This window comes from Sceloporus occidentalis, unplaced genomic scaffold (genome assembly GCF_023333645.1).
Source record: "Sceloporus occidentalis isolate IW3139 unplaced genomic scaffold, rSceOcc1.0.p SCAF_90, whole genome shotgun sequence".
Lineage (NCBI taxonomy): Eukaryota > Metazoa > Chordata > Lepidosauria > Squamata > Phrynosomatidae > Sceloporus > Sceloporus occidentalis.
In genome coordinates, this window is record NW_028317070.1 from 2,462,613 (window position 1) to 2,480,311 (window position 17,699).

The following is a 17,699-nucleotide window of genomic DNA, read 5'->3' on the forward strand; positions in this document are numbered from 1 at the left end:
CTACAGGCCGATAGATCAGTGGTTTCCAGCAGGAATGGCTTCACTTGTGTGACTGTTGTAGAAGAAAATGTCACAGGAAAGTAAAGTGTTTTCATTATCAGAGAGCATCCTAAAGTGAATTTGCTATTCTTCCCCACCATAAACCATATTAGGAGATATATATACATATATATATTAAACTGAATTTCCAACATTTAACATTTAAGGGATGGATAAAAACTATGGATTATACATTTCAAAATAAAACCCCCACAGATTTTGATGGCAATTACACTAGAAGAATTGAATACTTTACTGGACCCAAATGCCATGTCGTTATTGTGAATTTTAGAACAAACCTCTGATAACATTATTTTCACAGTATAAAACTAACCGCAGGAACCACAGACATACATTCCACTTTGTACAATAAACACCTAAATATTGTATATGATAACAGCTATACGCACAGGATTTGATCACTACTAAAAGGTCCATCTCAACCTTCTGACCTGTTTGATAATGTTTAGTTAAGAGGAAGTTTTATCTGCAATCCGAAAGTGGTAATGCTACGCGTACTTGTATGTGCATGTACAGAGAGACTGAATGTTAAAACTATATAACCCCCAGAGCAGAAGGAGTGACGTTTGGCGCTGCTCGCTTTGTGCCTCCATTTTTTTGGGTGCTGTTCCCACCCCATGGACAGCTGGTGAGCCTCCCACACTTAGCTCCACATCCCAATTCGGAGCATAAATGGAAGAGATCCAGGGCAGCATCCCTGGGAAAGTCCCTGGTATCAAAATATGGTTGGTGACATCATAATCGCAAGCTACATGTTACACACCAATAATGGCCAGATAGCAGGTTGGTTGGTGATACTTGCCAAAAAAGCGGTTGAGAACACTGACTGTGATGGTATAGCATTTGGCAAGTCATCACAGTTGCCATTTATTAAAGACTATGGTAATGTCATCCACATTCAGTGCAATTGATTGCAAGGATTTCCAGTAAATTCAGAATATGAAGAAAAAAAAAGTATTTTATAAAAGGCAAGCTTATGCAAAATGGTTGGATGGCCTTTTTTCTTAATAAGGCAACCTCTACTGTTTTAAAGTACCATATTTATATGACAGCAATGTCAGAACTTGACTTGTTTCAGCTTATCAATATGATAGCACAGCTTCAGGGCAGGCCCTAGTTTTAGTCCCAAATATTTCATGACCATGTCGCTCCTCAGCAGCAACAAGGCATTGCCATCAATCTCCTGTTGGAAAGAGCAGAAGAGTGAGAATATTAAGCAGATGGATACAGTAGGGGAAAAAACAGAATCAATTTAGAAGCTCACTTTGCAGATACAAGTGGACATAATACAATGCCACAATCTACTTTATTATCATATAAATTACTATGGCCAACAATAAGAAAAACGTTACCATATAAATTGCTGGCACTTTACCTAAAAAGAAGCCAATATTTTAGGACAAGTTAAGCTATTCCTAAGTGGCTAATTTAATGCAAACGAGAAATCACATTACATGTAAAAATGGTACAAATCCAAAGCAAACAGAATGCAAGTAATGAAAGAAACTACATATATTTCATAAAAGCCCCAACCTACCATAGCATATTTACATGTACACATATATTTGATAAAAATCCTTAGATTACTCAGAGCCCATATAAGTGAGCATATAGTGAATTAATACATGCTGGCCATCAAAAACACATTTACATAGACAAAACATCCTTCTTATTCCTCTGGTGCACTTTCGTGGTTTAGAAAAACAAAAACTATACAAAAATTATTTTTAAAACTTATTTTTAATCTGCTAAAAAATGCTACAATGAAAGCTGGCGGAGACATGATAAGAAAGTGATTCAATGAGTCTGTAGAAAATGCATAAAACGATACATTTTAGGCAGATTTTGTCTCCTTGCACAAAGGAGTCTAAAGACACTTTAACACAGGCAATTTAACCTTTTAGTTGCCAGATTAAATTTTAATATGTACCAGCATTGAAATGTAATACAGATTAGAGTAGTGTTACTTTGCCCTTTAATTGATGTCTGTAGAATGGTTTTAAATGTTTTCTTTCTCTTAATATCACTTCTTTTTTTTTTTTTACTAATTCAAAGGCGTTTTTGCTGTTGTTTATATATTTATTATTACTTTCATTATTTATTATTACTTTGTCTTGTGTCTGTTTCAGTTGGTATCAAGAGGATTTGGACACATTTTAATGTATCTTAACGGATTCTAATTATTTAATTACTGTGATCTTAAATGGCTGTCCAGAAGTTTTCTTTGATCTGCCTAGACAAGCAGTGACTTTAAATTGGAGATTTTAAATTGAATCGTTCCGGAGGAGAAAAGTCACGTTGCTAAACCTGTTTGAGTGCTTAGCACTTGTTACTTGACTAAGTGCCTTGAGAGTTGAATTTCTTCCTTGTGAATTTGGTTGTAGCATTCATTCTTTGTTCATTATCTAGATTTTAGACAGCTCGTTGAATAAAGCCTTGTGTGTCACAAATGCCAAAAGCAATGTCTCAAAAAATGATGGGAAACATGAAAACATGGATGGTAGTGCTGCATTGTCAACCAAGCTATCTCTTTAGAAAAAACATAAACCAAGGGCCTGATTAGATTATCTCCTCCAAGGTATTACGTTCACGGTTAAGCTGATCTGTCACCCTTTTCACATTCTGTGCTTCTATTTACTAAATAGCATTTCTAGATTAAAATAGGCCATGTAAAACCCAACATATGTGTATACCATTCCGTAAGATTGAACAGGGTGATTTTTTTGTATTGTTCCAAGAACATTCAGTAAGAGAACACACAATATTCCCACTTACATGTTTTCTGAAAAGGTCAACATGAGGGCCTAAAGCTTGCGGATCAGCATCCTTCACAAACCACACAACATCCTCAACACTCCAGCTGGAAGGGTCTTTGCTTGCTGGCCTGTTTGGCTCCTGGTTTTCAGGGGATGGACTGGAGGCTGTGAGGAAAAAACATGGCTTGGATCAGCTGTGAATTTTTGCTCTCCCTACATTAACTAACAAATAAAAAACATAGTTCGCCTCCAAACAAGCTACTTTCTTCACAATTATAAATATATTTTAAATCTTGCAAGAATACTGAAATTTAAGTCTTCTCAGAAATCTTTTCCTGGGATTAAAGCCACTTCAGGACAAGTGATTTCTAATTTGCCAGCTGGTTGATTGGGCAAAAGTCTGGACTGAGGTTGAGATAAAGTCAGCTTATGGGCATTTCCCTCTTTTCTTTAAAAGATAAAAATCCAGGTAAGCACTCATTTGGCTGGTAGGTCCAACTATGTGACTGGGGGTTAAGTTTTTACCTAATACTATTTCCCAACACAAACTTTAACCTATGACTTTTAAAACAATGATATCAAAAATAATACAAACAATAAGGGAATACTATAGCACTAGTTTGTACAAAGTGGGTCTCAGCGAAATTTTGGAAGGAGGTAGAATTATTTAAAGGTTACCACTTCTGTTTCCCTCAAGGTATGATCCATTTCTGGTAGGGCTAGCCGCCTGTCGTCTTAAGCTGCCAGAGGAGGGTCCTCCTGATGACATTCGGTTAGAACCATGGCTGCAGGATGAAGAAGAGCCTCCTCCAGATCCAAGACGTCCATCTCCTGAGTTCTGTCTCATAGGGTACAAGGAACCCATATAATTAAATGCTGAATCGGAGGGATCCATGCTGTATCTCTTTGTATTCACAGGATCAACCAGATAATCCTCGGGTATCACAGTTTCTGCTGAGAGAATGGCAGCTGCATGAATACTTAAACATTGGATATATATCAGATGCAAGTTTCACTAGTGCTGAACACATGGAGAATTGGTTACGCATTTTAAACAGGACACATAAAAAGGTTGAATGGTCTCATGCACATGGTTCTTGTACAACAGTCCTTTAAGTGACTATTGTACCAGAACACACTACTGCATGTCACAGTTGTATATCTGTGATCTATCCTCAGCTACACAAACCTTATGTATTCAACACTAATACATAATGTTTGTTGAGTAGGGGGTTTCCTAGTAGAGAATGCATTTGACAGAGCTCAGCTGTGCCTTCAGATGTCCTGATTTCACCCGGCTTCAGACTTGCTTATGTGCGGTTTTCTGAATGATTTCAAAAGTCCTATAAAAGCATATGTGATAGTTGGTGAAGCTCCTGCTTGAGAGACAAAAGCTAATGTACAACGCCATATGGCCATGCATTTAACAAACTAAACAGGTAATGAGTCAATAAAAACCCCTCGTAGGCCAGCAGTCTAAGTACAAGTAATGGAATATCAAATGTATCAACATATGGAGAATGATAATATAAAGCTGACTGCTGGAATGTAGCTATGTCACATCAGCAAACCATTTTATGCTCTATTTCTCAAACAGCCGTCAAGCAACTGGATGCTGTTAATGCACTCCGGAACACATTTTATATGCAAGCAGGCCCTACTGTGGCAGAACGACATTCACAAATGCGACACAAAATTAGGTTTTTACCTCTTTTTGATTCCCAGAAACAACACTTAAGTTTCTATAAAATCAGAGTGTTAAAGAGATCTAACATCCACTTAATACCTTCCAACGGAAGGGAAAGGCCCTAACAGAATCCTGTTTACTACAAAATTAACATTATATGGAAGGACATAAATAAAGCCACTGCTTTCAAACTAAAAGTTATTAGAAACCAAGAGAAATAGACAAAAAAAAGGAAGTACATTGTTTTATATTATCAATCAGATTTTAATATATTCTCTCCCGGGCACATTCATATCAACACCTGTGTTATTGTTTCACAACACATATGTATTTCACATGTTGCTGAACAGAACATATAAAGCAACCGAGTAGTATATGAGATGTATAACCGGAAATTCATTATAATAACATTAATAACATCTTTTACCTATCGGCCTATTTAACTATTTAATTAAAGTATCTGCACAGATACAGTTGAACTGCACTTATTAACATGTGTTGTCATTCAGATATAAACATGTGAGCAATAAAGAATCCTTTATTAAAGGACCCATAATCACCGTGGCAACTTACAATAATCATTACATTATTGTTGTTTTAACTGTCCAAGAATATTTTGACTCACAACTGAAAGAAAGTTTTTTGCCCACTGTTACTCTATTAGGGATCATGTTGAAAGTCTGCTGAACTGCACTACTGTTTTTTTTACTTCAGGACCAAAAATGTAACTGGGTGGGAGTTTTGTCTGGTATGTAATTTGAATCATTTGCAGTTAATGATAATAGTTTTATTCATGTCATTTTGTTTTATTTTATTTTATTTCTTTCAAGGTTGCCCCAGTATTTCTAGCAGAAAGAGGTTATGCGTAGACAGCCTCCGTTGAAGTTATATAAAAACAGAAGACTGAAAAACGGTGCACAACCATCATACACCAAAGGTAATCAGCAAAGCATGTGTTGTAAGCTGATTCACTTCATCACCCTCTTAAAATACCCTTTTAAAAAAAGGAACAGTTTTGGGTCCTCCTAGAAAAGGACACTGAACATATGTCCAACTGTCTTCAGGGGTGACCCATCAGTTACAATTGTCAAAATCATGCCACCCAATTGTTTTATCCTTTTGGGTTATATATTTGTGCGTGGCTTTATAATAATATCCTACAAAGTGCTCATTTTTTGGTTTACAGACACCTCTGCTACATGTATTAGAAGTATATTATTTTGCTGTTTTCTGACAATATGGCTAAGTTCTTTATGAGTAAGGGATATTATTGCTTTATGGTGATGATTCATGTCGAACAACCGAAAGTTCTGACATTTTATTAGGCTTTTTTCTTTCTTTCTGCTGCAGCAATGTGGGTACTTGGAAGGGTTTATCTTTATAGACTTAAATACTTTTTTTATCATTTCATTTCATTGGTGACGCTATTGCTGATGCTATTCTGATAAAACAAATATGCTGCTTACCTGACTCCATCCTCCCAGTATCGTACTCCTTAGGGTTATCTGATGTGGTGCTGTACTGCACAAACGGCTGGTTACTGAACAGATTGTCACAAATTAGGCTGCGGCAAAGCTTCTTCAAGAAGCGCAGAACATAGCCTATGCTGTTCACCACAGGAAGGCTGAGGAGGTGCTGCTTACCCTCAAATGAAGCAGAAACTGAAAGAAAAGAATCTACATTTTCATTGCTACCAAAAATGAGCAGTGATTTTTTTTTGCATTACAATGTTTGTAATGAACCTAAAAGTAGACATCATGGGCCATGGCTTCAGGGCCAGGCGGGGCTTACTATATAGGCAATGTACATAGGGGTCTAAGGCATGCTGGAAGGGGTGCAAGGGGCATAACTTGTGTCAGCCTTTCCTAAGGGGGACATGGGTACAATGGAAGGGGCACGTCAGTAAAGTGCACATGTGCACTGACCTGACAATGTGCCTCTTTGTTCACTCTGTTGATAATGGAAGCACTGGCAAGGTGTGTGCACATGGCGGTATTTGCATTATTCAGCAGGACTCCAGTACAGCATTTTTTTATACAGATCTCAATGAAGATGTCTTGTAACCAATAATCTTTAGAATTTCATTAAAAATAGCGTATGCCCAAAATAACTGCCAGATCCTTGAGATATGTCACGGCAACATCAATGCCTTATCCAGATCTCTTTCTGAAAGGAAACAACTTGGACACTGATGCCAACCCTACAAGAGCGCCTAGTACAAAGCCTTGACACAATAGAGAGATTTCAGCTTGTGATTTCAGCTTGTGATTTGGGGACTTTGTAGCAATATTGTTCTACAGTGACAAACGTATGGAATTTATCTCCTTGCCTATATGTGAATCTGTGAGGCATTCTGTCTGTAGGCCATGCTTTGGCTGATGCACTGACTGTTTTATGGAGGAAATGCTGGCTATGAAAAAGATTTAATCTTAGGAAAAAAACATAGAAACTTTTCATTGTGTTCATATACATATAAATGTCTTATTTCTTTTCCCATGAACAGGGCACTTTGTTCCTCTAATTCCAATTATTTTTCTCAATCTCAGGCAATCTATCTGCCATGGTACATTTCTGTAGCACATGACAGTCATTGATAGTGTCATAAATTGCTATGAATAATGATACATCAGGTTAGGCACAGCAATCCACCAAGGTATTCATAGCTTTGTGATCAGGTATTGTACTCACTAGATCTTTCCTTGTGCTAATTAATTCCCTTTGTGAAGCAGACAGCTTACTAATTATTTCAGCTCCTACAAAGTCAGAAATGGATGCGTAATTTTATAAAGCTTATTTGTAGCAATTTTCTTCTCTACATAAATGTCCTTTCATTTTCCACACATCTGGTTTTATCATCACCGTTATTTTCTTTGTTGCCCTGTGGCTTCTTCTACCAACGACCTTGATTGTTCAACAGAGTTCTGTAGGACTTGTGAGGAGCAATATAAGATATTGACAATAAGGTCATATACTATCCAAGTGATTTAACCTGTTATTGTGTCCATATGACAGATTGGTTACGACAGAATATTATCCTGCATATCTGCCTTGAGCATTTGCTTTAAGGTTGCCTCAATTTGTTATTCCTTGTCCAATAGAGTTTTATCCTTAAATTAACATAATAACATTTAGAAGGTGCAATGTAAACTAAATAAACATTATATGCAGATTAATTTTTATAGGTGCAAGGAACATAACAAAATAGGGGAAACCGCCTCCTTCTCATTACACAACATTTTTATTTTTCTTGCATTATTTTCTTAATCTCACACCCTGCAGTATTTGTATCCACCCTGTTCTCTTTCTTTTTTACCCTGTCTGTTTGTTTTCTTGTTTTTTCACGGCACTGTTTTCTGTTGATTTTTTCTCCTCTTTGCTTTCACTCCTGTTTTACTTCTTTTACCATTTACCATTTTTTCTGATCTCCATTCCTTTGGCTATTTAACTTTCCTTTCCCCTCTTACTTCTATCCTTCCTTCTAACCCCTAATCTGCAAACTCTGTTCTCCTTACTCCTCCACTATGATCATATGCTTTTGACTATTAAAGTGAATTTTTGAAAAATCCTCAACAAAAGTCTACTTATTCTGCTGATTTGAACACTAAATGACACTTTAGAAACGTTATAGTATCAATTCATTCTCAAAACTATTTGTTCGATAGTTTCATTTACAATTTTTCCGGGAATTGTTCTTTGCCATGTGATGCAAAAACTGGAACTGAGAAGGAATTGCCACAAAACTGATTTCTTGAAAGCTTCTGTGGTGTTTTAATTAATGCTCTAGATACATCTTGTGGATACTATTTGTAGTATGAAAAAAGGATATAAGTCTCCTTTACCTGACACCATTTCCCCTCCATATCCTTGCTTTACCAGGGAGAAAACACTCTTCTGCTGATGAGCACAATCAATACAGGCTTGCACTGCTTGCTGTAGCACCATAGAGGGTCTCTCAGGCCCAAAGTGATCAGGCAGCTGCTGAACCTTCTTTCTGTCAAGATATGGGCCTGTATTTGCTTGCTTGTTCACGTAAATACAAACTGAAAATTAAAAGTACATCCATATGTTATACGAATGTAAAAACATGTTATAAATACATAGAATATGTAATTTCATTTAATTTTTTATTTAATTCAATAATAGCTTTTTTCAAGGGGCAACAACTAAAACCAACATTTTGCTCCAGAATTTTCATGAAATAATTATGTATTTTGGTCAACATGTGTGGGGGGGCCAGAAATGTGGCAATAAAGTGATCTGATTGTGTACGCACTGCTAAATGCTAGAACATAACAATTAGAAGACTGAATTGATGACCATATGATAGAGACTAAAAGGGGAATAAATATATGAGATATAAGAGCTTTCAATGGGGAAAATCTGAATATTAGGAGTTGGAGTCTAGGAAACCTATGCAGTCAGCTATCAGGCATGGTTGTAGTATTGGGGACTACAGCCCCCAGAAGCCCCTTGGCATTTCTATTGGGTAGTTATAAAAAAGAAACAGCTTGGGGCGATTCAAGGCTTTTTCTGTATTGTATGAATCTGTTCTACATACCTGTAAGAGCCTGTGGGACCGCAGAGTTGGGTACGGTGGCTGCATCCTGGGGAATAGAGCTAATATCAGGCTCTGGGGTGCTACGCGGTGGCGAGATAGCTAGCGGGGTCATAACAACCCGGGACTTCAGCTGAAAAACACAAGGTAAATGGTAAACATAAATACATCGGTACCAGGCAATGGGTGACAATGACAGATAACATTTAGCCTGTGTTATAGCACATACTGAGGTAGTTCACAGCTGGGTAACACCAGTCCCCATCGACCAAACATATGCCAGGTTAGTACAATGCATAGTAAAATCCAAAATGATTTTATTACCTCACGTTTCTGATTAGATCTGTATTAATATAGATTGAAGCAAAGTATTACTCACACAGAGGCTCGAAGGGGAACTGTTACCTCAATACCCTGATATTAGTGCAAAAACTCTAAGACTAAGAGCCAAACCTTAGGTCCTAGTTATGACTTGTAGTTAATACGTTTACCAAATCAGCATTTTGTCTTTTTTCTATAATGGGACCCTGTAATGTCCCTTATGAACATGATCTATACATTCTATCGGTCACATGAGTAGATATTTAAAAAAAAATATTTGCTTCCCACAGGAAGACCATCTCTGAGCGGGAGGCTGTGCAGGCCGCAAAATGAAGAGATCCCCATCCTAACTTCACACCTCAATTCTCTTTTTTGTTTAGCTCGGTGCGTCTGTTTGATTAATTACGTGCATTTTCTTCCATAGCACTGGATAAAATGTCCTACAAACAACAACCTAAAGAAAAGTTGATCCTGCTGACTAGCCATTCCCCAGAAACTGCTAAAATGAGAGAAAGTCCCATGTAAAGACAAAAGGTTGGTGTATCCTTAATAAAAGTCAGATACTCACACTCCGAAGATGCAATGCTTGAAGATTTAGAGTGAGGGCATGCAGAGAGAAACAACGTTTCGGGTTCACTACAGGTAAGGTGAGCAGTGGTACAGGAGTTCTTATGTACTAAAACATAAGTGAAAACAATGCTATCAGTTCCCGACTGGATACACCACACTTTTTGTCTTTACAGTTCACTTTGATTGCTTCAGAAAGATGGTATTCTAATAAAAAGTAGTAATGATACTAGGTTATATATATTTAAAACCTAAAGCTATCTTATTCTGTACATATCTCCTGCCATGCTTTTTATTGTTGATTAAGGTCAATTTTGCTACCTGGAATTTACATTGTGTATTCAATTTAATCACATAGATTTTGAGACCATTCAACCAGATTGGTTGCAAACTTTGGGAAGCTTCAAGAAACAATCATGTCAACAATCAAAACAATCATTTTTTACGACATGACTATTCCTTAATGTTAGATCTAAGAGTCCCCCAGTCTTCACTTGAACCCCAGAACTTTTCTGGCCCTTTGGCTGTATGGCACACTAGCAGGCCGATGTGTAATTGTGCTAAATGCATGGCTAGGGGAAAAAGCTTCGGGAGCAAACACAAACTTGCAGGAATGAAACAAGTGCTATTAGACTCACTGTCACCTAGAATCCTCACAGCAATAATAATAATGGACTCATCGATACAGATTCAACACAAATAATCCCTACTATCTACTATAGGCAGTCGGATCAGTTGAGTTTCCTTTATGAAAATCATTACTTTATAATTAGCAAATTGGCATTTTGTTCAATAGCCAGTCATACATTTATATTCCTTTTTTATATTTCTATATAGACAGAAATTTCTGTATATCAACACAACTCCTTGGCTGACTGTTGCCAGCCTCCCCTGACATCTAACACTGAAGGGCAGTTAAATAAACATATTCTTCTATATTTCTAGTATGCTTTTAAGCAATCAGTGGTCCGTATCTATTTATCAAAGTCTACGTCAGATGTAAGTTCAGATTGAATTATGATACTGAATTAATGTGACAATGATTGAAAAATACTATAGGCACCTCATGCGTATATTCTTAAGTAAAGGCTGCTTAAACCTGCTTTACATTTCAATGCATATTGTTACTTAATAAAAATGTCAAACAGTACAAAAATTTTTTTTTAAAAAAAAAAGAAGACTGTGAGTCGAGAAATTGGCCAAGTCTACTTTTGGGACTAAGGATTTCTGATTATAAAGAAGGCAAGAAGAATATTAACTGTAAAGGGAAGTGATGTTGATTTAAGAGATTAAACTTTGTCACCATGGTGATGGAATCACTGAGAGTGTCACAGCTTCCCCACTCATGATGAGTTCTAATAAGCTGTTTGAATAATTTGTGACATTTAGAAAAGGCTGATAACAGCCAGAATTGTCAGAGTGGGTGTTATAAAGGGAGAAACAATTTGCAAAATTAATCAAGTGAGCATAGTGAAATTCCCCGAGCTGTGAAGAACTGGAGCAGATGGATTACATTAGAAGCAAAGAAAAAAAATAAGTTAGCACGCAGGAAAGGAAAGGGCTTTTCTTTCCATGTCTTTAGCAGAATATAAGCCCCTGGAGCTGAGTGTGTGTGGAAGTCCTTTGGCGAAAGCACTCTTCACTGACCGGCAATGAGTAGTCAGTGCAGCTGTAGATGCTCTACACTTTCCTAGGTACGTGGTATTGAGAGTGCGTGCCAAGATCAGATACTTGGTTGGCCCCAAAAGTCTACTTAAACTTCTGGGTTTTACATTTTTACTATTAGCACAATACATATATATGGACATAGTATCATGCCGGCTATTAAGGCCTATGGCCCTTGGATGAAGAACATCTGTCTGACCCTTATCTCTTTAAACCTCATTGCTTTTTTTTTTTATACGTGAATATGTTATTTTCCTACATAAAGTTGCACCTTTTTAAATAATTAAAAAAATATTAGGCACAATATCAATCACATTTTAGATCTGAAACCAAATTCTCCTGAGCAGGCCTGGACTGGCCACCTGGCTCCAGTGGCAGATCGGGTGCTGCAGCTACGGAAGAGTAAAAAGATAGTATGAGGTCGCACATATCCAGCTGTCAGCCACAATTATGTCATCATGCAGCTGTTGGCCTTAAAGTGCCAGGGCTGCCCCATGATTGCCAGTCTGGCCCTGCTCCAAAGTAGTTTATTAGCAGGTGTGATGTCACAGTTCTTGAATGTGAATTCCAAAGCACCTCTATTTTAGTGTACTTTAGCATTTGAAATAAGCATAATTGAATATTAGAGCTACGCTAGTCGGGAACAGAGTGCACATGGATATTACAATGGGTTGTGAAAAGTGTTAGGGATTTTTCCCCAAATAAACAAATACTTTTGTAAAATGTGTTTGTACCTATTTATTAAGCAGACTTTTTTTCTATTGGAATTGGGAGAGATAAAGCTGCTGGTGGTTCTACTGGAAAATGGGGGGGGTGCCTGACACTAGAATATGTTTCTTCTTATACTCCCTCCATCTTCAAACCTCGTGTTGTTACTGCAGTGGATATTTTGCAGTAAAAAAAGGGATTCTGTGACAACCAATATCTGCAGTCAGGAAGTATTTCGCAATTATAAAACCATGAAAATAGAGTGTCTGCCTTTGGTCATGTGACAGCAGAATTATTGACTGTTTGAGACGTATCTGCCAGCTGTTGGTGGAGGAGAATTATTTCAACCCAAGTCTTTCATCGGTTACACGGAGCATGTGCTGTGCATTCTGAGTAGCATCTCTGAATAAAATATAATCACCTGCAGATATTTTAGTATCACAACAGCAAAAAGTCATAATATATTTGTACAGGCATTCTAATAACAATAGGCCATATAACAATAGGCCATTATTTATAACTTCCTAAATAATCCAGCTCTGCTGCTCTTCAAATATTAACCCTTTCATTGGCCATCACATGAATTCTAGTGTAGCGGCTTGCAAACGGAGGCAAACAAGTAGCTCTACTAATACTCATTATTATTATACTCCTTGTTACATCTTCTGCAGCAATATTCCCTATATACACAGGACATATCAAATAGTGCATCAGATAACAACTCTGCCCAAAGAAGCTTACAAACTACATTAAAACCATTGCTTGTCAGAAATGCTCTGAATCTGATCTACTGTACACACGGGTGGCTCAAAGGAACAGCGATGTGATTTTTTTTCTTGACACGGCTGCTTCATACAGACAAAAAGCCGTACCCTGCCCTGCAGAGTATATCTATATGCAGGGAATCTATGCCCTAAAGTGCATTTTTTTGCAGTGTGCACATATAGAAATGAGGAAGCAGCCACTGGGGAAATAAATGAGCAGTGCTTCTCACTAAAACATTATTAATTTGATACTAAGATAGGGATGAGTGAAGAAAACACAAGTAGCTTCACTGACATTTTTTAAAAGAAATGCGGTGGACTACCCCTTTTAAAACATTTTATGAGTTTGATCAATGTATTTGTTACTTCTGGGTTTATGTATTAAATAGTTTTTTGGGATTCATATAGTCATTCCACATTGTCTTCCAAATCTAAAGACACTGTTATTGTCAAAAGTATGTATCTTTTCAGAAATTAGCAGGTTCCCATTTTCCATGAGCTTTTACTGAAACATTATCCACGATTGTAAAAACAAAGTAGCGCAAAATCTAGGCTCTAATATAAATGATCTCAGTGTAATTTTTCTTACTTGCATACAGAGTTGTATGTTACTAATATTGCAGTGTAAGTCTTTACTGAGCTCTAAAGGTTCCTTAGCCCAGATTTACGTATGGTAAAAGTCATATTGTAATGTCAGTGAAGGTCATGATCGTCTGCAGGTGTGGCCATACTTTATCACTCTTAACTTAGATCAAAGTAAACGTAATGTTCAAGGGGTACCTGCATTTTGCTTTCATTATAGTGAATAGAGAATGTAATACATCCTGGCCAAAATATTTTGATATGTCCACTTTAGCAGACCAAGACATTTTGGACAATGCTGTACTTCCAACTTTGTGGGATCAGTTTGGGGAAGACCCTTTTCAACTCCATCATAACTGGGCCACAGTGTACAGAGCAAGGTCCATAAAGACATGGTTGGATGAGTTTTTGGTGAGAAGAACTTGACTGCCCCCACAGAGCCCTGACCTCAACCCCATCGAACACCTTTGGGATGAAGATTGAAAGCCTGGCCTTCTCGCCCACAAAGCCTGACCTCACAAATGCTGTACTGGATAAATGGGCGAAAATTCCCACAGAAACACTCCAAACTCTTCCTAGAAGAGTGAAAGCTGTTAAGGGAGACCATCTACATATTAATGTCTATGTATTTAGAATGTAATGTCATAAAAGTCCCCGTGGGTGTAATGGTCAGGTGTCCCAATACTTTTGTCAATATTATAGATATGAGAAACACGAAAGTAACAGTTCAAGAAAGACAAAGCTAACACATAAAAATTGCTTTGGTTCTGTAGCATAAAATAGACCTGGTTCTTCCAGGCTTAAAATAGGTCTATTGTCTTAACATTTAAAGAAACTGTAAAGCAAGGTTCTAATATATGAAAAAAATATCTAAAGTTAGCCTTTTGCATTGTTTATTGGTGTGACAGCAACTAGAAGTTGTCAGAATTTCTTTTAATTGTTCATGTTGATGAGAAACTTTATGTCACAAATTATGAAGTGCTCTGCTCCAAGGCTTGACAAACTCAAGAAGCTTTACTTATAACACTATGTGAATAAAATAATGATCTCTGCTATACAGATCTGCTTTTTTCTGAAATAAGTTTATACATGAAAAATTAACACGAGAAGAAAACTACTTTGTTTTCTGTTTTTGCTGGTACTTGAGATCTTGAATGATTCCCCAAAAAAGACTCAGATAGTAATAGAACATTTTCAATTTTTTCCACAATATCTCCCAGTTCTAGTTTGACATAGGAAAGCCAGAAAATGATTTTTCACAGCAGGAGGGCTGGTTGCAGTGGACTTCCTGCTTAGTAATATTCCTGTGAATCTAATCCATATCATCAGAGTGCACCTCTCAGATGTGCTTTCCTCTGAAGCATGTTCAACAACTTCAATGGTTCATTTTATGTTTGACTTTCCAGATATTACCTATTGGAGCTGTCAATCTTGCTCCAGGGGCTAGACAGGCATCCATTTTCCCAAATAAGCACCTTTAAAAATCTCTGCATCACAACTATAGGCCAATTGCACTACAGGGAGCCAAGAGAGAAGAGTGGCATGAATTATTGTTTCCAGGAAAAATGTCATAAAAAATACCGGGGAATATGATCCCAAAATATTGGTTATCATTTTAGCCCTAAAAAGAGACATTTTTTGTACCTTTGTGTTTTTTCTCCAAATCGTATTTGACCATTGAGATGCATAATATATTGACTAGTCTTGTAAGCTCTTGTAGAATTCTGAATTGCTACTTTATTATTTACCGTACATTAGACAAATGTGAAATATTAGCATGGCTGGGCAAGCTGTTGTTAGATGATGACCATGGACCATGAGTCTCATCATGACTGGTTGAACGTTACAAGTATAATAAAGAGCTTTCAAAACAATACCTTACCAATGATTAATGAATAGAATGAAGAATGAAAATGTCAGGATGAAGAAAATTAAGATGCAGTACCTTAAAGCCAGGCTTTCTGCCTCTCTTCTTGGGGATCTTCACAGCTGGTATGGACCCTGCTGACCCAGAGTAGAGGTTGTGGACTGTCATTTTCAGGGGGTTGGAATGAAGTGGAGGGCGTCCTCGCTTTCTGCCAGGTATTCTTGGAGACTGCATCTCCACACTGTGATCTCTCACTGGTAATAATGAATGATTCATATACAGAGAAGGACCTGTAAAAGGGATGAACGAAGAAAGGTTTATATTCATTACAATAACTGAACAAACAGTATAATAAAGTTTAACAGCAGTTCCATATATAGTAAGGAAAAAGATTTGCTGTAGGTGTGCCTTATCATATCATCTATTAACGGGGTACACAACATGAACATTAATCCTTGGCTTAGAACTGCATGTCATTAAGAATTTTAATGAAACAAGCATTAAAAAGGTGAAAAGTCTTATTTTATCATTTGAAGTTCTTTCATCAACAACCTCTCACCTTTTAGAATATCTATCCCACGGGGGAAATCGTTAAAGTCTGATAAGTAAGAGATCACTTTTATAGTATATAGTATGGATTCAATGTAATAAACTGATTGAAATCCTACTTTCTAACACCTACCATAGCAACTCAAGCTGGGAATGGCCATTGGGTCTAGTACATGAAATGACAGAAAGAAATGCATTCATCAACATATGTGCATACCTCCAATGATTTTAACCCTCATCCAATATATTTCATCCTTCATTAAGGTATATGCCCACAGCATGTGATCTGCTGTACTTCCCATCCCTACATTTTTTCAGTATTGATTAAAACTGTACATTCATTAAAGGGGGAACAAGATAATCCGTAAAGCGAACATTATTAGGCAGAAAGTATTATTAAATAGAAGTAGTAAATTTAATATAAGGCATGGTCATTATTAATCTAAAAATGGTTGGTGTACACCACCTTTAAACATTCTTATGCTCTTACATCATAGTTTTCAAAATGAGGAAAATCAATGTTATCTAATCTATACATTACATTTTGGTAATCATAAAAAGTTTAGGCAGGCAAACTTGGCCTGTTCTTGTTAATATTATTATTTATTGTTTTATATAGCGCCATCAGATTCCCCACGCTGTACAAAAGGTAGGTGGGACATAACCATGCCTGGGAACTCTGGGAGAAGCACTGCTCAGGGACGCGTGAGCAGGGTCTTTACAGGCTACGCTCCCCACCCACCCGCTTTCCCCTTTAAATGGGAGTGTTTCTCCCAATGTCAGCGGGAACGCCTCCAGACGTCAGCGGGAACGCCCACCGATGGCAGCGGGCAGTCCTTGCCCCGTCCCGCAAGGGTAGGCTCTGGGTAGCCAGAGCTCAGAAGTTCCCATGGACATAACAATATAACATAACAAGATGACATACAGAAACAACAGGTGAGGAGGGCCCTGCTCAAACGAGGTTACAGTCTAGAGGGATTAAGGGTGTATTACACAATAGGCAAAAGTGCCATTGTTAGGGATGGACCAGCCACACTAGTATAAGTATTGCAGGAAGGGACTAGGAAAGGTGAGCTAAAGGGTGTTAAGGCTTAAATTGGTAGGCATAATAATAATCATAAAGAAGTGGGTTTTAAGATTTTTTTTTAAGGAACGGGGGGGGGGGGGCGGGATGGAGTCCACAGTCCTATAAGCTCTTTCTTATCAGAATTTAATTTTCCTACCTACTGGACAGTAATTAATGCTGAGTGACCAATATTATCCTTCATAGTATGAATTTAAAGATTTGGGTAAACTCGTTTTGGAATAGATTAAGGACATAGGGCAGATGAGATTGGACCTGTTTAAAACACCACTGAAAGAAGACAGACTAAAATGTCTATAGTTTTGACCACCTATAAGAAAGGTTTTTCAACCTCTGTGCCTTGGACTCCTGGATGGGCCTGAGAGCCAGCCTCCTTCCTACAGACTATGGACCCTGGCCTTGGAAGGGGTTCTGTTTTTGGGGAGGTAAGTACAAGGGTTCAGTTAGGACCTATTTCACCTTGTACGGCGTGCCACACTTCCTCAGGGTACCTGCGTTTTGGGAGGGGGTTTTATGTGTGCTGTGCTACTCTCC

At 37.6% G+C, this 17,699-nt stretch overlaps 1 protein-coding gene across 2 annotated transcripts; it reads right to left on the reverse strand.

The window, feature by feature from the left end:
- Positions 1-1,117: 1,117 nt before the first annotated feature.
- On the reverse strand, positions 1,118-16,749 carry LOC149284599 (sex comb on midleg-like protein 4). Of its 2 annotated transcripts, XM_089496481.1 has the most exons (8): positions 16,719-16,749; positions 15,611-15,786; positions 9,062-9,191; positions 8,343-8,543; positions 5,970-6,164; positions 3,495-3,770; positions 2,836-2,981; positions 1,118-1,243 (listed from the first exon to the last, which is right to left on the reverse strand). In XM_089496481.1, the coding sequence occupies exons 1-8, from the start codon at positions 16,747-16,749 to the stop codon at positions 1,118-1,120; spliced, it is 1,281 nt and encodes a 426-aa protein (XP_089352607.1). The 2 variants fall into 2 exon arrangements, with proteins under 2 accessions (XP_089352607.1, XP_089352608.1); XM_089496482.1 differs by lacking the exon at positions 16,719-16,749 and having other exon boundaries at positions 3,495-3,767; positions 15,611-15,814.
- Positions 16,750-17,699: the final 950 nt, after the last annotated feature.